At 43.1% G+C, this 25055-nt stretch overlaps 1 protein-coding gene across 1 annotated transcript in view; it reads right to left on the bottom strand.

Annotated features, from left to right (window-relative positions):
• Positions 1–25055, bottom strand: part of PTH2R (parathyroid hormone 2 receptor) — a 745316-nt gene that overhangs the window by 655062 nt on the left and 65199 nt on the right. The window contains exon 2 of the mRNA XM_040441156.1: positions 5180–5301. Coding sequence (XP_040297090.1) covers positions 5180–5299 — 120 coding nt within the window. The 5' untranslated portion in view covers positions 5300–5301. The remainder of the gene's footprint in view (positions 1–5179; positions 5302–25055) is intronic.

The following is a 25055-nucleotide window of genomic DNA, read 5'->3' as shown; positions in this document are numbered from 1 at the left end:
TTATTTTTATGTATTTTATGTTATTTAAAGTCATTTCCCTATCCACATTTGTTTGCAGAGCACTTGCCATGCTCTTAACCACATTTTCATGCCATGTGCAGCCCTCTAGCCCTTTCCATGACATTTTTACAGCCATTTTAGTGCTCAAAAGTTCGGTTCCCATTCTACTTCAATGGGGTTCGGGTTTTTGTGAAGTTCGGCCGAACCCATCGAACCCGGACATCCAGGTGTCTGCTCAACTCTACATATTTGTTATTTATAGATGAATATCTTGTGTGGGAATCAATTACCTTCTTCTTATCTGGTTTATATTAAAGTTGTTTTAGAGTTTTTTTTCTTATAAGCACTAAGATTCAAATGTCCAGCATTTATTATACTTACAAGATCCTTTAAAACAAACAGCTAGAGAAGAGCGAATTTCTCAAAAATTCGATGCGGCTGCTTCGCCAAATTTTCGAAAAGATTTCATTCAATACAATTTTTTTCTGAGTGAATTGCGTTAAAAAACAGCTATTTCCTGGCTGCAGAGAGCCTGTATAGTGGTGTAGAACACTGTGCCTTGTAGTAACACTCATAGCGAGTCTTCTGTGGTAGTGAAACAATACTGTCAGATGACAGGCGTCACTGTTAGAATCACTGCACATTTTACTTATTTGGGCAGTTACGGGGCAGTTACTGACCAAATAACTCAAGTGTGAACTCAGCCTTACAGGTCAATGTAAACGCCAGATATAAAGAACTGTGTAGAGGCCCAAGACCCTAGTATACTGTGAAAGAGTGCACTCCATTTACACCATTGTCAGCTGATTCCACATAGATGTCTATAGAACCTGTTCTATTAAACGCTTATACAAGTAGAGCCCCCCGACAGAGTGGAGAGGGTGTCAGCAGTATGTTTGTGTTGACATCACTGAATCCTTTGATTCGTCAGAACAATAACCGGATCCTGTCTGTTGAGCATCCGCCTTCACTCGGTAAGCATTTGGTCAGTAAACCATCAGTATTGCTAAAGCCAAGGAGTGGATCCAAAACAGAGATGACACGTGAATGGAATATTTGCATGTATTTTGTGTTTTTTACCCACTCTCGCTTTTGGCTACCAAATCATAAGCCAATTCTGATGCAAAAGAGGGACAATGTCATACAGGCCTTACAGCTGCTACATAGACAGGATCCTTTGTGTCTCATTTTTTATTCCTTCTAACAGATCATAAGAAAGGTTAAATAAATTATGATGTCAACCAGGCCAAAAGGAAAAATAGTGGCCCAGTCATGGAGTGGGGAGGGTGGGAACAGCATGAGAAGACCACACAGTGGCCCAGTGACATAGTGATGAGGTGGCAGCAGCATGAGGAGACCACAGAGTAGTGATGTTGCAGCAGCATGAGGTTTCACCTCTGCTTCGTCAGAATAGATATGTGTTTGTAGACCAGATTTTAATCAGCGATTGACTGCAGCAGAGAACTGTCCATACATTTGGTTTGGTCGAGACTCTCCCTAGAAGTTAAGAGCAGCACAGTTTCTTTTTCTCTTGGTTTGAAACAACACATGCTTCCTTCTGAGGCAGTTTGGTGCATGACAAAATCAGTCACTGTTTTCCTCTGCTCATTCAGATGCTCTAGCATGCACAAGTTAGAATTTTAGCTGTTTGGAATATTGCGGATAGTGATGAGCAGCGGGGTCAATATTCAAATTTGCAATATTTTGCTAATATCTGGTTGAATATTCATCATATATTCACAAATTTGAGAATTAGCAATTATTTTCTTGATTGAGAAAATTGGCAATGTAATATGCGCGGGTCATTGTTGCTACATTTTCCAAGCTGCTAGAAGTTTCCTGAGACTGGAGAAAATGGTTAGCATGGCAGAACATTACAATAGCTTTATATGCAGATAGAGTGCTCCAATATATTTGCGATTGCGCAAATAGGCAATTAATGATGCACATATTTTTGTACAATACGTGCAAATTCACATTTTAGCAGGTCTGACTACATATTACTGATTGGTGAAGTATTGTGAACTTGTGACATCACAGCACTATGTCTGTAGCATGTATGTATGGACAGCAGAACCTATCAGCTACACTATATCATGATCTAACATACACTGACTATCTCCCACTAACTATCTGTATTATGTATATAAGCTAACTATGTATCTAATGTAATTAAACAGTAAAGCACAGAGCACAGCAATGACACTGCTGTATTTCTCAGAACTCCATAAAACTACAGAAAATGGCTGCTGGGAAGGTTCTTATATAGTAAGAGATAGGGAACTTTCCTATTTGTTGCTAGGGATGTTGCTAAGCTCAGACAAAGACATTGTAGCCTTCTCTTTGGCCCACAAGCAAGAAGGGAGGGTACTGATGAAAACAAATCTTGAATATTCAAGAATAGGAATATATAGCACCATATTCTAAATCTTCATGAATTCTTGAAATGGCGATTCAAATTAACAATTCAAATATTCGTGCCCAACACTAATCGCGGATTAAGCAGTATAACAGCAAAACATTCTGTCTCTGCAACTCCAGGAGGGCATTCTTCACCATGTAAGAATGACTTAAATGCAATCAGTCTCATGGACATTGCCAGCACCTTGCATAAAAAAAAGCATTGCACTACTAGGTTTATCACGTGTGCCATGCAGACAGCATGTGTTATTTATCCCAGGTTCAGGGCAACCACAATGTTGCTCCCATTGTCACTGACCACCATGCCCAGTTGGAGTTGGCAACGTGACAGTCAGTGGGATGTTTGCTGCTTGATGTACTTTAGAAACTGCTTACCTGTGTAGCTACTCTTGCCCATGCCAATCAGCTCCAACACCTCATGACAACATTTGACTTTACACATTTGATAGTAAGTAGGGGGAGTGGGAGTGGCACTGTGACAGCTGATTTTGTGGAACAGGAAGGCTTTTTGGGAGAAATAATTCCGACTTGGCATCTTCCAACGTTTATGAACGCACATCATCAGCTCCCTAATGGCAGCAGACTCAATAAAATGGTACAGCAGTGACTGTACTGCCAGCAACTTGGCCAGGTGTGTAAACTTGTTTCCTGGCAATGCATTGCATTATCGATTGATGAGAATGGAATGGAGGAGGAGTAGTCTGAGCGGTAGAGGCAGAAAGTGAGGACAACGATGTGAAAGACACGTACTGGCTGCCATAAGGGAGACCAGGATAAATAGGAAAATCTTCTTACAGTAGTTGGCAGCCAACTCTATTTTCCCATGGGATGGGGTAATGCCGCTTCATGTGGATCAATAGAGCTGTGATGCCTATCTTTGTATTTGACTGACCATGGCTTATTTTACTTTTGCAGAGCTTGCACAGGGCAATGCTGCTATCTTCCGAAAGTGGAAAAAAAAACCAATCAAACAGGAGATTTTCGAGCAGAGTTAGAGGCAGCTGTGTTTGGCTTAGCTCTGCACATTCTGGACCTAATGCACCTACAGTGTCAGAGGCGTCACCTGTTCCCGAAGCAAAAATGGCCCTGGCAGTTCTTTAGGGATTTGTGGGCATACATTGCCTCTGCTCTTCATTGCTGCTGCTGTCACCACCCTCTTCCTGTGATGTTAACTCCTCCTCAACACCTCAATCTGGCTCTCAGGTCCTGTCCAACACACAATCATCATTGGATTCCTCACCCTCGCTGCCACTTTGATCAGACTGTGATACGGTGTCATTGCCTGCCCTGTGAGAGATCTAAGAAGATCAGACAGACTTGCAGCACGTGAGTCTATCTGACAGGTTCTGGATGTTTCCTTCTGTTTGTTGTTGTTGATGGGATCCCACCTCTCCACAGGTTCTGCTCGTTTTCTGGTTAGAAGCTCTATTTTTGTCTGCCTCTGACTTCTCACTGTGCGGTTGATATTTCCTTCTGGAGTTCCTGCTGGTTGCTTGTGGAGCCCTTGTTCCTCACTCTTCCCAAGCTAAGTTCCGCTTTTGCTCTGTGTTGTTTGTGTCAGTCTAGGTCTCAGAGAGACCCTGGCCCCTTCACTGTGGAAAGGTGCCAGCAGTCTCATTCCCCATTCCCTAATCTAGAGTTTGCTATAGTATTAGCAGGGTCCAAGTCCGAGTGTATGTGTTCGTCCACCATCAGGGCCTGCACATACTATCAGGAGTCAGGGAGAGACTCAGTGATTGTTAGGAGGTAACCATCTCTCCCTCACTAGCTTTCAGGCCTAGACTGTTATACTATGCTGTCAGTTTGTCTGGTGTACCTGTTATTTACATTACCCCATGACATATGGTGGACTCCTTGGTCCCCCTCCAAATTTCCTGCTCGGTATTTGCCCTGACTGACTACCCACATCCTGGCTCTTGGTGGACAAGGACTGTCCCTGGGTCTTTCATTTGGAACCCTTCTATATTTTTTGGCCTAATCTACATAGTTGCATGGTATGGAACAGATTGGAAGTCTGTTTGCTAGAACTTAAAGACAGAGAGGCGCAATAAAATTATCTTCCCTTTTTACAAACAAGCTGAAGACACTGCTACTGACAATTTGCTTTGCAAATAATGCAATGTTGGTACCAGTAACAGGTTTAGGCCTATTGCTTTTACTCAGAGATTTAAAACACAAATGTGTTGTGACGTGTCACAAATTTCTGACTATTTACTTTATTTTCACTCAGAGATTTAAAACACTACCCTCTGTATTGTAATACACATGTTGCACACTTGTATCACTATTTTTGCCAAAAAAATTGAACTATATGGAGATGCCCTGTTCCAGATTTCGATCTACCATTTAAGCTGTTTTTACTGAGATTTAAAACGCTACCCTAGTCTGCATTCTAAAACATGTGTTGTACACTTATATTGCTATTTTGGCAAAACAAAAAACAAAAACATTTGAGGAGTCAGAGATTTAAAACGCTACCCTCTGAATTGAAAAACACACATTGTACACATATATTGCTGCACTATGCATTATGCACTCTCCCTCCCCCCCTTAAAATTCGGATTCGGATACAACTATATATATTTTTTCGATTTGAATCGATTCACTCATCTCTAATCATGACTAATTCTCGAGGGATCAGTAAGAAGATGCAGAGGAGGAACAACTAAACATTACAGCAGTTACATCTCATTAGACACCAATGATTTAAAAATTGGGTTTTATGAAATAAATTTATTTGTAATCTAAATATATTTACTTTGCTATGGCTCATTTCAGGCTCCAAGAAGCGGATGCACTCAGAATAGTTGGAAAATGATCTGTTGGAGTTTTGTACAAAGTCCCATGTTCCATTTATATTGCACTTTCGATAAACCATTCCTAGAAAAATAGACCATGTAAAAGAATTATTAATGTATATTATACTATATACAGTTTTCACTATGAATAATAATAGAAATATGATGCATATAGAGATGCATTATTGTAAGCATATTTTAACATAGTTTAGTGATTTTTTAATGTTGCTACACCCGTTTTCTGGAATACAAAATTTGCTAACTTTTGCTCAAACTGCATATTGTATAAAATATGTGACTAATCCGTGCCTCTCTTGCCACTTTTTTAAAAGTAGACAGAGCTTAACTGAAGGGAGAGGGCCACATTGGTCAGACATATTTGCAATAATTCACACATAAAAAGTCTAAATAATACAGTAATTGCTGTATATTTCAGTTTGAAAATTATGGTCTTTAGTAAATGAGCTCCTATGCTCAGTTTTAGGCCAAGTTTTTTTTTTTTTTAAATGTATGCCTGATATGAACAAAGGCTAACAAAAATATTTTATTGATATTTTTGTAATGAAAAGTAAAACTCTAATTATGCCAATAAAGCACCCAATATCACATTCACTAAAAAGGTCTGGAAATTATTACTACTAGTATTGATAATACTATGTTTACAATAGTGTTTGGTTCTATTGCCATAGAGAAAATTCAATTGTTACAGATTGTATGTTTTTCTCTTCCACTCATTGGTATGTAAAATAAAATATGGTATATTCCAAATTTATTCAAAATGTTTTTATCCTTTCTACTTGTTTGACTACATGGCCATTTTGTCGTACTTTAAATGCTTATGTGTTTCAAGTTCATGGATTAAATAGAGGTATGCAAGAGCAATATTAATTGATGGTCTTATACTATACCTTCATCTAGAATCGAGAAGAAAAAAATATATAGCATGCTCCAAAAGATGGTATATTATAGAAGTATTTCCCTCAAGGAGCAATACTTCTATAGCCCCAGGTTGATCCCAACAAGTTCTGAGCGGATTGAGGTTGTTCAAAAAATGAAAGTTTATTCCGCAGCACTGACTGCAGTTTCTGATTTACTAGTGACCATGGAGTTTTTTCATGTGTACTGAAGTGTCAACACCTCAAGCCACATAGACTGTAAATTTGTTTTACTGAGTGGAACAAGGTTTGCAAGAGTACAGTAAACTGCATGTATGCAATAGGTGCATAGTTTAATACAACACCATAGTTCAACACAAGGACATAAGAACTAAGGTTTGGCAGATTTTCTTTGGATATTGTTTGCTTGGTTTAAATTCATATTTATACTGAATTTATTTTTTCTTACTGCTCAACCCAATTTTAAGATTTGGTCCATTTGCAATGCAGCTAAATGTGTATACTGTGCAATGTATGCATGCTTTAAACAGCTGTTTTTTAGCTGAGATTTGTAGATAGGTAATAGCTAGAAGAATGGCTAAGAGAAAACGTGCCAAAGCGGCTACTCCTGAACTGGCACACTCTAGTAAATATGCCTGTTTTGCATATTTTAGGAATGCAAGCCCAGAACTAGCAACATTACAGCAGAGCATTGATCCTAACCTACAGAAGTATGACTGATCTAGAAAGTATGCAGTTAAAAAGCAGGATCAATGTATATCGGTGTACATCACGGTTCATTGCAGCAACATGCATAGCTAGTCCTTTCTGGTAGTGAAACAGTTACTGTGACAGGCAGGTCATATGCTTATTTATTTAAACAGGTATATATCAGTAGGATGTGTTTCGGCCCATCCAGCCTTCATCAATGTGTTTGTTGGAGATTCCTCCTTCCCGCTGCGGCGCACACAGAGATTGTGTGCTGACCCTATTTATCTACATTCATATATATCTGTAAATAAAAAATCAAGGCAACTGGACGTACTGTAGATTTCTTGAAAACGTTTCACTCGTTCTTCCAATGAGCTTTCTCAATTCTGAGTGACTGTACAAGAATTTTCTGGGAATAAATATGTAACTGAATCAACATCTGGTAATTATACCCAGCATGGGGTCAGAGGTCATTATACCCAGCATGGGGTCAAAGGTGTTGATTCCATTATCCTAATTGGAGTCAGTAGATGATAAAGACTTCCCAGAAAAAGGTGTCAAAGACAGCATTGTATGTGGCAGACAATAGATGTCTAACCCCCCTGCCTCTATTCAAGCTTGGCTTCTCCTAATTATTCAATGGGTCTGTGTACATAAGCGTTTTTTTTCATGCATCAGTTCTGCGTTGCATAAAAAACGCAGCATGTTCTATATTCTGTTTTTCACGCAGACCTGGCTCCATAGAAGTGAATGGGGCTTCAGTGAAAAACGCATTGCATCTGTAAGCAAGTGCGGATGCGATTCGTTTTTCACTAATGGTTGCTAAGAGATGTGGTTTGTAAACCTTCCGTTTTTTTATCACGGACAAGAAAAATGCATCAAAACGCGTCGCACCCGCGTGGAAAAAACTGAACAACTGAATGCAATCGTAGACAAAACTGACTGAATTTGCTTGCAAAATGATGCGAGTTTCCCTGAAGGCACCCTGAACGCATCCGGAGCCAATCCGTCATGCTCGTGTGAAAGAGGCCTTAGAATCACTGCACACTTCACTTATTTAGGCATTCCACATAGATGTCTACAGAACCTGTTCTATTAAACTCTTATACAAGTAAAGCCCCCCGACAGACTGGAGAGGGTGTCAGCAGTAAGTTTGTGTTGACGTCACTGATGATTTTGCCCTTCCTCTGATCAGTCTGAACAATAACCACCAAAAAACGGATCCTGTCTGTTGAGTATGCACCTTCACTCGGTCAGCATTTGGTCAGTAATCCATCAGTATTGCTAATGCCAAAAAAACAGGAGTGGATCCAAAACAGAGATGACACGAGAATGAAATATTTGCATGTCTTCTGTGTTTTGTACCCACTCCTGCTTTTGGCTACCAAATCACAAGACAATTCGGATGGGATACAGCTGCTACACAGACAAGATCTGTCATGCATCTCATTTTTCCTTCCTTCTGACAGATCAGAAGAAGGGTCAAATAAATGATGATGTCAGCAAAGCCAAAGGACAAAATAGAGGCCTAGTCATGAAGTGGGGAGGGTGGGAACAGCATGAGAAGTCCACAGAGTGGCCCTATCACATAGTAGTGAGGTGGAAGCAGTATGAGGAGGACACAGAGTGGCATAATGACAGTGTGGATGTGGAAGCAGCAGCATCAGGGGGCCAAGAGTGGCACAATGACAGAGAGCGGAGGTGGCAGCAGCATCAGTAGGAGGCCACAGAGTGGCAAGGTGACATAGTGTGGAGGTAGCAGCAGCATGAGGAGACCACATAATTGCAAGGTGACATACGGATGGAGTAGAGTCAACACTCCTGTTTTCTGAGATTTATGAGTTGTGTTATCTAATCTAAGCAAACACCTTGGAATAGTGTGGAGGTGGCAGCAGTATCAGAAGACCACAGAGAGGCAAGGGGACATAGTGTGGAGGTGGCAGCAGCATCAGGAGACCAACGGAGTGGCAAGGTGACATAGTGTGGAGCACTTGGCATCAGATGTGTGGCATCAGGCGGGTGGCAGCATCAGAATAGTAGCTGAGGCAGGTAGCCAGAAGAAACCGGTCTCTTTTGTCAAAGTGTTGGTGTGGCGGCATGGATGATTTAGTCTGATGCATCAGGCATTGGTGGGTGGAAATTCTGGCTGATCCACGCTTGATTCATCTTGACAAAGGTGAGTCTCTCCACATTTTGGTTCTTCTTGGGGTAACTATGGCCCCCGCCGCACTAATCACCCGCTCTGATGCCACACTACTGGCTGGGCAAAACTGTTTTTCCAGGGCAAACTCAGCCAGTTTCGGCCACAACTCCAGTTTGGCTGCCCAGTAGTCCAGCGGATCTTCAATGACAGTTGGTAGGGTGCACTCCAAGTATGCCACCACCTACTGGTTCAGGTTCTGCTCTATGTCTAGCTGCTGGTGAGTAGTTTCTTCACTATGCGGGTGAAGAAAGCTGCTCATCAGCGACTCTAGACTCAAGCTGCTGCTGATGGAGCTGGTACTGCTCCTGCCACCCCACCCCTCCGAGAGCAGCTATGGCAGTGGAACGTGAACACAGAGGGCCCCCCTGGTCATACCTGCAAGAGGATGGACGATGGCGCAGATAGGCAGTGGCCAACTCACTACATAGGATGTCTCTATAGTAGTTCACATTGTCCTCCCTCTCAGCTGGTCTAAAAAAGGACCCCATTTTGGACCGGTAGCGAGGGTCCAACAAGGTGGAGAGCCTGAAGTCATCCCTCTACCGAATGGTCACAATTCGTCTGTCACTACGCAAGCAAGTGAACATGCATCGGGCCATTTCGCTACAGATTGCTTTTGCTCCAATGTCCTCCTCCTCCTCAAGTTCAGCCCCCCAAGATTTGATTTCTTGATGAAGGACAGGGAGCTGTTTCTCCCCTGTGTGACTTCGTTCACCCAGGCAAACAAGGTGCAGAACAGCGTGACACCGCCATGCGCTGCACATGTGGTATGCTGGAGGAGCACTGTGAATTGTTCCTGCAGTGGAGGCTGAGGACATGGTTGAGGATGAGGAGGTAGAGGCAGACATTTTCATAGGACCAACAGTGTGAACACGTGGAGGCGGAAGCGGCGTCACCTGGCCAAGTTGCTGGTGTGGCTGGGCAGGAACCACATTTACACAGTGGACAAAGGACATACAGTTGCAAGAAAAAGTATGTAAACCCTTTTGAATGATATGGATTTCTGCACAAATTGGTCATAAAATGTGATCTGATCTTCATTTAAGTCACAACAATAGACAATCACAGTCTGCTTAAACTAATAACACACAAAGAATTAAATGTTACCATGTTTTTATTTGAACACACCATCTAAACATTCACAGTGCAGATGGAAAAAGTATGTGAACCTGTGGATTTAATAACTGGTTGAACCTCCTTTGGCAGCAATAACTTCAACCAAACGTTTCCTGTAGTTGCAGATCAGACGTGCACAACGGTCAGGAGTAATTATTGACCATTCATCTTTACAGAACTGTTTCAGTTCAGCAATTTTCTTGGGATGTCTGGTGTGAATCGCTTTCTTGAGGTCATGCCACAGCATCTCAATCGGGTTGAGGTCAGGACTCTGACTGGGCCACTCCAGAAGGCGTATTTTCTTCTGTTTAAGCCATTCTGTTGTTGGGGGCGGAGCCAATGTCTGAGCTGTGAAGACATGCTCTGCTGAGCTCTGCTTAATCTCCTGCTAAAGGGACTTGCCTACGCTAGCTGTTGTACTCCAAAATGGTGAAAATCGGAGGACAAAAGAACACATAACAAGCTGTGATCCCGAAATGCCCTAATCCAGGAACGGGAATGGCGAAATATCTGAAAAAACAGACCGCTGTACCTGCAGCTAGAGAATCTAAGATGGCGCGGGCAGACGAACGCTCTGAAGCAGACGCTGATGGAGGCATGTCTGAGGGAGAAAGCGATGGTGGTGAGTCTATAAGCTCCCGCTCACTGCCTGTGTCTAGGCGTTTCATCAAACAAGCCCTAGCTGAAGCCCTCTCACCTCTTAAGCAAGAAATCTCTGTACTCACACAGGAGATTCACCACATAGGTCACAGGGTCGAGTCTCTGGAAAATATCAGTCAGGCCACCCTGGAGCATAGCGCCGCTGTTTCTCAATCCCTCTCCTCCTGCCAGCAGCATATTAATCATTTGCATGCAGCCATGGAGGATCAAGAAAATAGGGGCAGGAGGAACAACCTCAGATTCAGAGGCATACCATAGGCTGTGCCTAATGATGACCTTATACCCACCATTAAACAAATAGCTGCAACCCTCCTGGGAAATGGTGACTTGTCTGATATGATCATAGAAAGAGCTCACAGAGCCCTCAGACAGAAGCCAAAAGATACAGAACCTCCCAGGGACATTATCTGCCGATTTTTAAATTATGCAGACAAAGAAAAAATCTTCTATCAAGATATTTCAAGACCTTTCCCCTGTCACTTTAAGCAAGACGAAAATCCTGAAACCTCTCACAGACCACTTGCGCAGAAAGAATATCTTATACAGATGGACCTTTCCATTCAGTCTGTCCTTCAATTACGCAGGAAAACAGATCAAGATATCTTCCTATATGGATCCACAGGACGCATTTTCTTCTATGGACATTCCTCCAATGGACATAGCAAGTTGGGATGCAGTGTCTGAGATATCCGTATTACCAGATCTTCCGAAGCTGACCCCCTGGGAGAAGACTTCTACACCTAAGCGACATCGCACGAAACATCGCAGTGGCAACCTGACCCCGAGGAGGATAACTGGAACTGCGTTATAGCTCTCTCTCTAATACTGCTGACATATTATAAGTATTGTCTCTGTCTCCATTTTCCTTTTAAGTCCTCCTTCCTTCTTCTCTCTCATTTTCTTCCTTCACCATACCTTTTTCCTTCTATACCCCTCCCTTCACCCCCCCTTCCCTCTCCCCCCCCCCCCCCATCTGGAGTACATATTCAAAAACCTTATTTATTCCCAATACTAGCAGGATCCTATATTTGGGTTTACCCCACTTTTTTCCCCCTCTCTGAAGAAGCCATTAAGCTTCATGTTGTTCTTAAAGCGGCAATTTATCTCTCCACTGCCGCATTACTGTTTTATTAATGTTTATTTTTTTCTTTTATGTTTTTACACTAATGGAACGCCTGGATATCAGTTGTATCAATATACGTTAAGTGATGGGGGTATGCTCGCTTCTCTAGAGGCCGCCATTACTGCCCAATCATATAGCCATGAATGACCTTAAATTAGCGTCCTTTAATGTAAAGGGCCTTAGATCTCCATCTAAAAGATCTTAAATTTTTTCCCTCCTTTGGAAGGAAAAATGCTATATCTTGTTCTTACAGGAAACCCACTACAAACATGGTAGCTATCCTGATCTTTCATTCTCCAAATACCCAAATTGGTACCATTGTGGAGCGGGGGGAGCGGCCTCTAGGGGAGTGAGTATAGGATTTAGGGGAAATGTTCCCTTCACTTATTCTGCACACACACAAGATCCGGATGGCAGATACATCATCCTTAAGGGTACTATTGGTCGTAGGATGTACACATTTGTTAATATTTACGCCCCCAACACTGACCAGATTGACTGACTACTGTCCCTTCTGACCCTGGTGGAGGACTTGCAGGAGGGAACCCTTGTCTTGGCAGGTGACTTCAACGTCGCTTTGCAGCCCCTCGTAGATACATCTTCTAAAAAATCTTTCTCTGCTAAATCTCTTAGAAAGCTGAACTCCAGACTATATGACCTAGGGCTCATAGATATATGGCGTTGCCTTAATCCAAATTGCATTGACTATTCATTTTACTCCGCTCCAGGTCACTCCTATAGCAGGATAGACTATATATTCGTTCCAAAAGACCAGATTACTCTCTTCTTGGATGCAAAAATTGGTAACATCACCGTATCAGATCACTCCTCTATCTTCTGTACAATACACCCGTCTTCTGAACCAGGTAGGACTCCTATTTGGAGACTTAATGAATCTGTGCTGAGAAATGATGGCCTTAAAAAACATTTCAAATCCCTTATAGAGGAATACTTTCCCTCAACAAGAACCCAGATATTTCCCCCCAGATTCTATGGGATGCCCATAAAGTTTTTATAAGAGGCCACTTTATTAGCAAATGTTCCTTTCTGAAAAAACAAGCAGACAAACATCTTTCCTCTCTTCTGGATCAGATTCACGTATTGGAGTCTCTCCACAAGAGATCCCTCGCAGTTGATCATTTATCAGACCTCATCGCTCTTAGAACAGAGATAAAAAATCTTCTAAATGCTAAAACCACTAAATACTACACTGCTCAAAAAAAAAAAGGGAACACTTAAACAACACAATGTAACTCCAAGTCAATCACACTTCTGTGAAATCAAACTGTCCACTTAGGAAGCAACACTGAGTGACAATCAATTTCACATGCTGTTGTGCAAATGGGATAGACAACAGGTGGAAATTATAGGCAATTAGCAAGACACCCCCAATAAAGGAGTGGTTCTGCAGGGGGTCACCACAGACCACTTCTCAGTTCCTATGCTTCCTGGCTGATGTTTTGGTCACTTTTGAATGCTGGCGGTGCTTTCACTCTAGTGGTAGCATGAGACGGAGTCTACAACCGACACAAGTGACTGAGGTAGTGCAGCTTATCCAGGATGGCACATCAATGCGAGCTGTGGCAAGAAGGTTTGCTGTGTCTGTCAGCGTAGTGTCCAGAGCATGGAGGCGCTACCAGGAGACAGGCCAGTACATCAGGAGACGTGGAGGAGGCCGTAGGAGGGCAACAACCCAGCAGCAGGACCGCTACCTCCGCCTTTGTGCAAGGAGGTACAGGAGGAGCACTGCCAGAGCCCTGCAAAATGACCTCCAGCAGGCCACAAATGTGCATGTGTCTGCTCAAACGGTCAGAAACAGACTCCATGAGGGTGATATGAGGGCCCGACGTCCACAGGTTGGGGTTGTGCTTACAGCCCAACACCGTGCAGGACGTTTGGCATTTGCCAGAGAACACCAAGATTGGCAAATTTGCCACTGGTGCCCTGTGCTCTTCACAGATGAAAGCAGGTTCACACTGAGCACATGTGACAGACGTGACAGAGTCTGGAGATGCCGTGGAGAACGTTCTGCTGCCTGCAACATCCTCCAGCATGACCGGTTTGGCATTGGGTCAGTAATGGTGTGGGGTGGAATTTCTTTGGAGGGCCGCACAGCCCTCCATGTGCTCGCCAGAGGTAGCCTGACTGCCATTAGGTACCGAGATGAGATCCTCAAACCCCTTGTGAGACCATATGCTGGTGCGGTTTGCCCTGGGTTCCTCCTAATGCAAGATAATGCTAGACCTCATGTGGCTGGAGTGTGTCAGCAGTTCCTGCAAGACGAAGGCATTGATGCTATGGACTGGCCCGCCCGTTCCCCAGACCTGAATCCAATTGAGCACATCTGGGACATCATGTCTCGCTCTATCCATCAATGTCACGTTGCACCACAGACTGTCCAGGAGTTGGCAGATGCTTTAGTCCAGGTCTGGGAGGAGATCCCTCAGGAGACCGTCCGCCACCTCATCAGGAGCATGCACAGGCGTTGTAGGGAGGTCATACAGGCACATGGAGGCCACACACACTACTGAGCCTCATTTTGACTTGTTTTAAGGACATTACATCAAAGTTGGATCAGCCTGTAGTGTGTTTTTCCACTTTAATTTTGAGGGCGACTCCAAATCCAGACCTCCATGGGTTGAAAAATTAGATTTCCATTTTTTTATTTTTGTGTGATTTTGTTGTCAGCACATTCAACTATGTAAAGAGCAAAGTATTTCAGAAGAATATTTAATTAATTCAGATCTAGGATGTGTTATTTTTGTGTTCCCTTTATTTTTTTGAGCAGTGTATTTATCCTCCCAACATAAGTTCTTTGCTCATGGCAACAAGGCCTCTAAGTTCATGATGCAACGCATCAAACGCAGAAAGTTAGCTAGACATGTATCTTCTATCAAAACTCCTCAGGGACAACAGCTCTACTCCTCAGAGGCTATTGCTGAACAGTTTAAGCTTTTTTATGAAACCCTGTACAATTTACCTCCCCCACAGAGGACCCATCCATTCAAAATAGAGAAGCGTCAGTTAAGGCCTTTCTGGACACATTAAACCTTCCTAATTTATCCCTAGACCAGCAAGATACCCTAGAAAAACCTTTCACTCCGGCTGAATTAGTTGCAGCCCTTAAAGCCTCCCCAAAAGATATATGCCCGGGCCCGGGTGGCTTCCCAACCGCTTACTATACTTCTTTCCAAGACTCTCTAATCCCTTACTTCCTCCCTGTTTGCAACTCTTCCCTTCGCAACCAACCTTTATCAGTTGATATGACTAATGCATTAATTACTGTAATACCCAAAGAAGGTAAAGATCCTTCCTCCTGTGATAACTATCGTCCCATATCCTTACTGAACACAGATTTGAAAATCCTGGCGAAAATGTTGGCCACTAGACTCCAATCTTTTATCTTTAACTTAATCCACTCTGACCAGGTGGGATTTGTGAAAGGGCGGGAGGGAAAGGACAACACTACCAAAGTTCTTGATGCCCTCTTCTATGCTTCTCACAAGAAAAGGCCCTTGGTTTTACTTGGCACAGATGCTGAAAAAGCATTCGACCGAATAGACTGGTCATACATAAGACACACCCTGCACAAATTTCATATTCCTATCCCTTACATCAATGCTGTTTTTGCAATGTACACAAATTCCTCTGCTTCAGTCCTGGTCAACAACCTCATCTCCAACCGTTTCTCAATCAAAAATGGTACATGTCAGGGATGTCCCCTCTCTCCCCTCATATTTTTCTTAGTGATGGAGACCCTTTTGCAGGCCTTGAGACAAGAAGAGTGCATCATTGGACTAAAATTAGGCCCACAAGAATCTAAATTGGCGGATTTCGCAGACGATCTGCTTATTCTTACAACAAACCCCACTAAATCCATGCCCCTAATAATATCCCTCTTAAATAGATTTGGTCTCCTCTCAAATTTCAAAATGAACCCCCTAAAATCCCAGATCCTTCACATAGGTTTATCCCCAACCCAAATTTCTGCCATCCAATTAAACTCTCCTTTCAACTGGTCTAATAGACACCTAACCTACCTGGGCATTAAATTAACCTCTCATCTCCCAGAACTGTTCCAGCTAGACTATACTCCCCTCCTGAAGGCCATTGTTGCTCAGCTGGTTTCTCTGGACAACCCTTATCTGTCTTGGTTTGGTAGAAAGAACCTGGTAATGTCCCTGGTAATTCCAAGACTTACTTACCTCCTGCAAGTTCTCCCAATTGCTATACCAAAGTCTTTTTTTTAGATCTTTGAACTTCCAGATCCGGAAATTTATCTGGCAGGGTAAAAAACCTAGGATATCCTTTTCTACCTTAACAAAACCTAAACACCTCGGTGGGATAGGCTTACCCGACCCTGAACTATATATGAAGGCTATACATTTAACTAGAGTGATTGATTGGCTCAGACCCTCAGACCACAAACAATGGCTACCGTTAGAAAATATATTTTTTCCCTCCACCATTAGGGCCCTGTTGTTGTTGGATAGTCCACTCCCTGCCTTCTCCTCTATTTCGAACCCTATAATTCACACATCTTTGAAGGTATGGGAGTGGTTCTCCTCCAACTACTGTGCCTTACCCCTGCCCTCCCCTCTCCTTCAGATAAGAGATATTATTTCATTAGCTCCAAAAAACCTAAAGGATTCATGCCCTCTAGGGATCAGATCATCTATTAAGTTGGTAACAGATCTACTAGACAAAGACGGTTGTGTCCTCTCTGGGGAATCTCTTTTAAACAGTCTGGATGCTACATCCTCACATACCCTATTTCTCACCTATATTAGAAAAGAAATCATTCTTAGGGCTAAATACTTAAATATGCAGAAACCGTTAGATTGGTTTGAAAATCTGTTGAAATCCACTAACTACCCCTCTAAGTTAATTTCCGCTCTTTATAAGAAACTTGCCCTTTCCCCTAAGAGTGTCAAACCGGCAGTAATAGCACTATGGGAAAAGGACCTGGGAAGACAATTCTCTCAATCGGAAATTACCAAACTCTTCATTATTCCACACAAACTCTCAAGATGTGTCCGAGTACAAGAGAATAGTTACAAGGTTTTATCTAGATGGTATAGAACCCCAGACAAGATTTCCCTGTACTATCCTAATGTCCCAAACAAATGTTGGAGATGTGAAGAGAGCAAAGGCTCTTATTTCCATATCTGGTGGGATTGTCCTCTGCTAAATCCCTGGTGGAGGAAAATATTCAGTTTAAGCAATAATATATGCAATACCAACTTCCCTAGCTCCCCTGAGATTGCCCTATTATCTTTTGGCATACTTGGGGTAGACACTTACAAAAAAATCCTCTTTTCCTTCCTGATTTCAGCGGCACGACTACTTATCCCTATAAGTTGGCATAGCCCAGACATCCCTACTATTGACCATTGGATAGCTAAAGTTGACCAATTTTATCGCCTTGAAGAGCTCTCACATTGGGAATTAAAATCCAGAAATACATTCCTAAGTATTTGGTCTTTGTGGAAATCATATAGAAACTTTACTTAATACCTCACATTCTATATCCAGGTTTTCCGACATTCAAGTCTCAGGTTTTTGTTCTATTCTTAAAACAATATCTGTAATTGATATTAATAATATATTCTTATACAAATGTAGTGTTTGTAACTTAAACTTTACATTGTTCTTGCACTATGATGTATTATTTTTATAATATTCATATGTACGGATATTTTAAAACAATAAAAATTGTTTAAAAAAAAAATTTAAAAAAATGCAATCATAAAAAAATATCCTAAAAAAAAAAAGCCATTCTCTTGATTTACTTCTATGCTTTGGGTCGTTGTCCTGTCGCAACACCCATCTTCTGTTGAGCTTCAGCTGGTGGACAGATGGCCTTAAGTTCTCCTGCAAAATGTATTGATAAACTTGGGAATTCATTTTTCCTTCGATGATAGCAATCAGTCCAGGCCCTGATGCAGCAAAGCAGCCCCAAACCATAATGCCCCCACCACCATACTACACAGTTGGGATGAGGTTTTGATGTTTGTGTGCTGTGCCTCTTTTTCTCCACACATAGTGTTGTGTGTTTCTTCCAAACAACTCAACTTTGTTTCATCTGTCCACAGAATATTTTGCCAGTACTGCTGTGGAACATCCAGGTGCTCTTGTGCAAACTGTAAACGTGCAGCAATGTGTTTTTTTTTTTTGAACAGCAGTGGCTTCCTCTGTGGTATCCTCCCATGAAATCCATTCTTGTTTAGTGTTTTACGTATCGTAGATTCGCTAACAGGGATGTTAGCATATGCCAGAAACTTTTGTAAGTCTTCAGCTGACACTCTAGGATTCTTCTTCACCTCATTGAGCAGCCTGCGCTGTGCTCTTGCAGTCATCTTTACAGGACGGCCACTCCTAGGGAGAGTAGCAGCAGTGCTGAACTTTCTCCATTTATAGACAATTTGTCTTACCATGGACTGATCTACAGCAAGGCTTTTGGAGATACTTTTATAACCCTTTCCAGCTTTATGCAAGTCAATTCTTAATCGTAGGTCTTCTGAGAGCTCTTTTGTGTGAGGCATCATTCACATCAGGCAATGCTTGTTGTAAAAAGCAAACCCAGAACTGGTGTTTTTTTTTTTATAGGGCAGGGCAGCTGTAACCAACACATCCAATCTCATCTCATTGATTGGACTCCAGTTGGAGATGCCATTAGTTTAGGGGTTCACATACTTTTTCCACCTGCACTGTGAATGTTTACATGGTGTGTTCAATAAAAACATGGTAACATTTAAATCTGTGTGTTATTAGTTTAAGCAGATTGTCTATTGTTGTGACTTAGATGAAGATCAGATCACATTTTATGACCAATTTGTGCAGAAATCCATATCATTCCAAAGGGTTCACATACTTTTTCTTGCAACTGTATATTGTCCTTGACCATAGTTACAGCTACCAACCAATTTTCCCAAAAAAGGCTGTATTACAAACAAATTTCACCACTGAATGGCTAATCGACGTAATTCGGTTCATACAGAAGAAAGTCAACAATCACCCATCTATTTTCCCCATAAAGTCTTTTTCACAAAAAAATTTCACCAATGAATGGCTAATCAACATAATTTGGTTCATACAGAAAAAATTCAACAATCACCCATCTATTTTCCTGTATTCTTTTTCCTATTAATACACCACAATTTATTTATTTTTTATAAGAATCACAATTCACCACAGAACGGCTAATAGAACGTACATATCTATCCTATTAATACACCATGTAAATGGCTGTAGTACAATGGAACTTCACCGCTCAATGGCAAATATATACACTGCTCAAAAAAATAAAGGGAACACAAAAATAACACATCCTAGATCTGAATTAATTAAATATTCTTCTGAAATACTTTGTTCTTTACATAGTTGAATGTGCTGACAACAAAATCACACCAAAATAAAAAATGGAAATCAAATTTTTTAACCCATGCAGGTCTGGATTTGGAGTCACCCTCAAAATTAAAGTGGAAAAACACACTACAGGCTGATCCAACTTTGATGTAATGTCCTTAAAACAAGTCAAAATGAGGCTCAGTAGTGTGTGTGGCCTCCACGTGCCTGTATGACCTCCCTACAACGCCTGTGCATGCTCCTGATGAGGTGGCGGACGGTCTCCTGAGGGATCTCCTCCCAGACCTGGACTAAAGCATCTGCCAACTCCTGGACAGTCTGTGGTACAATGTGACGTTGGTGGATAGAGCGAGACGTGATGTCCCAGATGTGCTCAATTGGATTCAGGTCTGGGGAACGGGCGGGCCAGTCCATAGCATCAATGCCTTCGTCTTGTAGGAACTGCTGACACACTCCAGCCACATGAGGTCTAGTATTATCTTGCATTAGGAGGAACCCAGGGCCAACCGCACCAGCATATGGTCTCACAAGGGGTCTGAGGATCTCATCTCGGTACCTAATGGCAGTCAGGCTACCTCTGGCGAGCACATGGACGGCTGTGCGGCCCTCCAAAGAAATTCCACCCCACACCATTACTGACCTAATGCCAAACCGGTCATGCTGGAGGATGTTGCAGGCAGCAGAACGTTCTCCACTGCGTCTCCAGACTCTGTCACGTCTGTCACATGTGCTCAGTGTGAACCTGCTTTCATCTGTGAAGAGCACAGGGCGTCAGTGGCGAATTTGCCAATCTTAGTGTTTTCTGGCAAATGCCAAACGTCCTGCACGGTGTTGGGCTGTAAGCACAACCCCCACCTGTGGACGTCGGGCCCTCATATCACCCTCATAGAGTCTGTTTCTGACCGTTTGAGCAGACACATGCACATTTGTGGCCTGCTGGAGATCATTTTGCAGGGCTCTGGCAGTGCTCCTCTTGTTCCTCCTTGCACAAAGGCGGAGGTAGTGGTCCTGCTGCTGGGTTGTTGCCCTCCTACGGCCTCCTCCACGTCTCCTGATGTACTGGCCTGTCTCCTGGTAGCGCCTCCATGCTCTGGACACTACGCTGACAGACACAGCAAACCTTCTTGCCACAGCTCGCATTGATGTGCCATCCTGGATAAGTTGCACTACCTGAGCCACTTGTGTGGGTTGTAGACTCCGTCTCATGCTACCACTAGAGTGAAAGCACTGGCAGCATTCAAAAGTGACCAAAACATCAGCCAGGAAGCATAGTAACTGAGAAGAGGTCTGTGGTCACCACCTGCAGAACCACTCCTTTATTGGGAGTGTCTTGCTAATTGCCTATAATTTCCACCTGTTGTCTATCCCATTTGCACAACAGCATGTGAAATTGATTGTCACTCAGTGTTGCTTCCTAAGTGGACAGTTTGATTTCACAGAAGTGTGATTGACTTTGAGTTACATTGTGTTGTTTAAGTGTTCCCTTTATTTTTTTGAGCAGTTGTATATTTTTTTGCCACTGATACATGCCAAAAAGGGTTTTAGAACATATAACTGCACTGCTTAATGGCAAATAGGCCTTTATTTTTTCCACTAATACACGCCACAAAATCCTTTAGAACATATACAGTGGGGGAAATAATTATTTGACCCCTCACTGATTTTGTAAGTTTGTCCAATGACAAAGAAATGAAAAGTCTCAGAACAGTATCATTTCAATGGTAGGTTTATTGTAACAGTGGCAGATAGCACATCAAAAGGAAAATCGAAAAAATAACTTTAAATAAAAGATAGCAACTGATTTGCATTTCATTGAGTGAAATAAGTATTTGAACCCCTACCAACCATTAAGAGTTCTGGCTCCCACAGAGTGGTTAGACACTTCTACTCAATTAGTCACCCTCATTAAGGACACCTGTCTTAACTAGTCACCTGTATAAAAGACACCTGTCCACAGAATCAATCAATCAAGCAGACTCCAAACTCTCCAACATGGGAAAGACCAAAGAGCTGTCCAAGGATGTCAGAGACAAAATTGTAGACCTGCACAAGGCTGGAATGGGCTACAAAACCATTAGCAAGAAGCTGGGAGAGAAGGTGACAACTGTTGGTGCGATTGTTCGAAAATGGAAGGAGCACAAAATGACCATCAATCGACCTCGCTCTGGGGCTCCACGCAAGATCTCACCTCGTGGGGTGTCAATGGTTCTGAGAAAGGTGAAAAAGCATCCTAGAACTACACGGGAGGAGTTAGTTAATGACCTCAAATTAGCAGGGACCACAGTCACCAAGAAAACCATTGGAAACACATTACACCGCAATGGATTAAAATCCTGCAGGGCTCGCAAGGTCCCCCTGCTCAGGAAGGCACATGTGCAGGCCCGTCTGAAGTTTGCCAATGAACACCTGAATGATTCAGAGAGTGACTGGGAGAAGGTGCTGTGGTCTGATGAGACCAAAATAGAGCTCTTTGGCATTAACTCAACTCGCTGTGTTTGGAGGAAGAAAAATGCTGCCTATGACCCCCAAAACACCGTCCCCACCGTCAAGCATGGGGGTGGAAACATTTTGCTTTGGGGGTGTTTTTCTGCTAAGGGCACAGGACAACTTATTCGCATAAACGGGAAAATGGACGGAGCCATGTATCGTGAAATCCTGAGCGACAACCTCCTTCCCTCTGCCAGGAAACTGAAAATGGGTCGTGGATGGGTGTTCCAGCGCGACAATGACCCAAAACATACAGCAAAGGCAACAAAGGAGTGGCTCAAGAAGAAGCACATTAAGGTCATGGAGTGGCCTAGTCAGTCTCCGGACCTTAATCCAATCGAAAACCTATGGAGGGAGCTCAAGCTCAGAGTTGCACAGAGACAGCCTCGAAACCTTAGGGATTTAGAGATGATCTGCAAAGAGGAGTGGACCAACATTCCTCCTAAAATGTGCGCAAACTTGGTCATCAATTACAAGAAACGTTTGACCTCTGTGCTTGCAAACAAGGGTTTTTCCACCAAGTATTAAGTCTTTTTTTGTTAGAGGGTTCAAATACTTATTTCACTCAATGAAATGCAAATCAGTTGCTATCTTTTATTTAAAGTTATTTTTTCGATTTTCCTTTTGATGTGCTATCTGCCACTGTTACAATAAACCTACCATTGAAATGATACTGTTCTGAGACTTTTCATTTCTTTGTCATTGGACAAACTTACAAAATCAGTGAGGGGTCAAATAATTATTTCCCCCACTGTAACTGCACAGCTGAACAGCAAATAGGCCCTTATTTTTTTCCACTTATACACACCACAGAAGGCTTTAGAACATATAACTGCACCGCTGAGCGGCAAATATATTTTTCTTTTTCCACTTATACATGCCACAAAAGGCTTTAGAACATATAATTGCACCTCTGAACGGCAAATATATTTTTCTTTTTCCACTTATACACGCCACAAAATGCTTTGTAACATATAGCTGCACCGCTGAACGGCAAATAAATGTTTCTTTTGCCACTAATACACGAGAAAAAGGGCTTTAGAACATATAACTGCACCGCTGAACGGCAAATATATATTTTTTTTGCCTCTAATACATGACAAAAAGGGCTGTAATTTTCGCACTTCACCACACAACAGCTAATAAGCACTTTTTTCCCACTAATACAAGCCAAAAAATGCTTTAGAACATATAACTGCAACGCACAAGGGCAAATAAGACGTATAAATATTTCCTTGTAATAGACCCTGTTAATGGCTGTATCAAACAGCACTTGCACCCCAATAACAAGAACAGTTTGCTGGAATTATAGAGCTGTATAATGGCAATTTGGGTCCCCAGTCAGTGCAGCAAGGTGTAATAGGATTGTTCCTATTACCCAGGCTGTAACCTCCCCTACTGATTAGTGTTGAGTGAGCATGCTTGGCCGAACTGCTGTTTGGCTTGAGCATCACTACGCTCGGCCCATGGCGGTACTCGGCCGAGTACCACATGTGCTCGAGCACCATGCTCGAGTCTCCTCCCCGCACGTTTCTTGGCTGCTATGCAGCCAATAAATGTGTAGGTAAGTTCTGCCATCACTGTAATGCTGTAGCTTTGTTGGTTACTGCCATTACAGTGATTGGATGCCCGAAACACTTCATCGGGTGCTATAGAGCAGCGGTCCCCAACCGCCGGGCTGTGGCCCAGGACCGGGCCGTGGAAGATTGTTAGCCGGGCCGCGGCGATCAGGGCAGTCTTTAACTCTGTACTAATGAAGCGCTTCCATTATGGAAGCGCTTCATTAGTACAGAAGGACCAGGGAGCGGTGAAGGATCTGCACTCACCACTTCCTGGTCCTCGGCTCGGCTATTGGCTGTGCATGGCTGCGCACAGCGTGAGGTCTCTCTGTGACCTCACGCTGCGCGCCACTATACACAGCCAGCCGACAGCAGAATGAAGAGGATCGCGATGGTGACCATGAGCAGGAGAGGTAAGTGTTTTTTTTATTTTATTTTATTTTCACTGGGGGCTGATGGCTGACCTGGGGGACATGGGGCTGACATGAGGGGCTAATGGGTGGCTTATGGATGACACAAGGGGCTAATGGGGGCCTTATGGCTGACATGAGGGGCTAATGGGGGGCTTATGGCTGACATGAGGGGCTAATGGGGGGCTTATGGCTGACATGAGGGGCTAATGGGGGCTTATGGCTGACATGAAGGGCTAATGGGGGGCTTATGGCTGACATGAAGGGCTAATAGGGGCTTATGGCTGACATGAGGGGCTAATGGGGGCTTATGGCTGACATGAGGGGCTAATGGGGGCTTATGGCTGACATGAGGGGCTAATGGGGGGCTTATGGCTGACATGAGGGGCTAATGGGGGGCTTATGGCTGACATGAAGGGCTAATGGGGGGCTTATGGCTGACATGAGGGGCTAATGGGGGCTTATGGCTGACATGAGGGGCTAATGGGGGGCTTATGGCTGACATGAGGGGCTAATGGGGGGCTTATGGCTGACATTGGGGGCGTTATGGCTGACATTGGGGGGGTTTATGGCTGACATTGGGGGCTGATAGATGGCTAAAGGTTTGGGGGTTGATCTGAGCCATTGGGGGTCTAATCTGAGGTCTGATTAACATTGGGGGTCTGATTGCTGGTCTGACCTCAGGTGTAATGAAAAATATTTTTTCTTATTGTTCTCCTCTTAGGCTCATGCACACGGATGTTTTTTCTTGCGGTCCGCAAAAACGGTTTCCGTTGTTCCGTGATCCGTGTCCGTTTTTTCATCCGTGGGTCTTCCTTGATTTTTTGAGGATCCACGGACATGAAAAGTGAAAAAAAAAACTAAGTCAAGTTTGCATTGAAAATGATAGGAAAAACGGACACGGATCACGGACACAGATCACAGACGCGGATGACTATCTTGTGTGCATCCGTGATTTTTCACGGACCCATTGACTTAAATGGGTCCGTGAACCGTTGTCCGTGAAAAAAATAGGACAGGTCATATTTTTTTCACGGACTGGAAAAATTGATCACGGACGCGGAAGCCAAACGGTGCATTTTCAGATTTTTCCACGGACCCATTGAAAGTCAATGGGTCCGCGAAAAAAAACGGAGAACGGAACAACGGCCGCGGATGCACACAACGGTCGTGTGCATGAGGCCTAAAACTAGGTGCATCTTATAGGGCGAAAAACACAGTACAGTGCAGCAGAGACCAGTGCAGCAGAGACCATAGTCAGTTTATATAGTCATTATATAGTGTTATATATTTTAATATGCACCTTGTGTTTTGTTATGCGCGT

This window comes from Bufo bufo, chromosome 7, assembly GCF_905171765.1.
Source record: "Bufo bufo chromosome 7, aBufBuf1.1, whole genome shotgun sequence".
NCBI lineage: Eukaryota > Metazoa > Chordata > Amphibia > Anura > Bufonidae > Bufo > Bufo bufo.
This window is presented reverse-complemented; position numbering and strand designations above follow the sequence as displayed.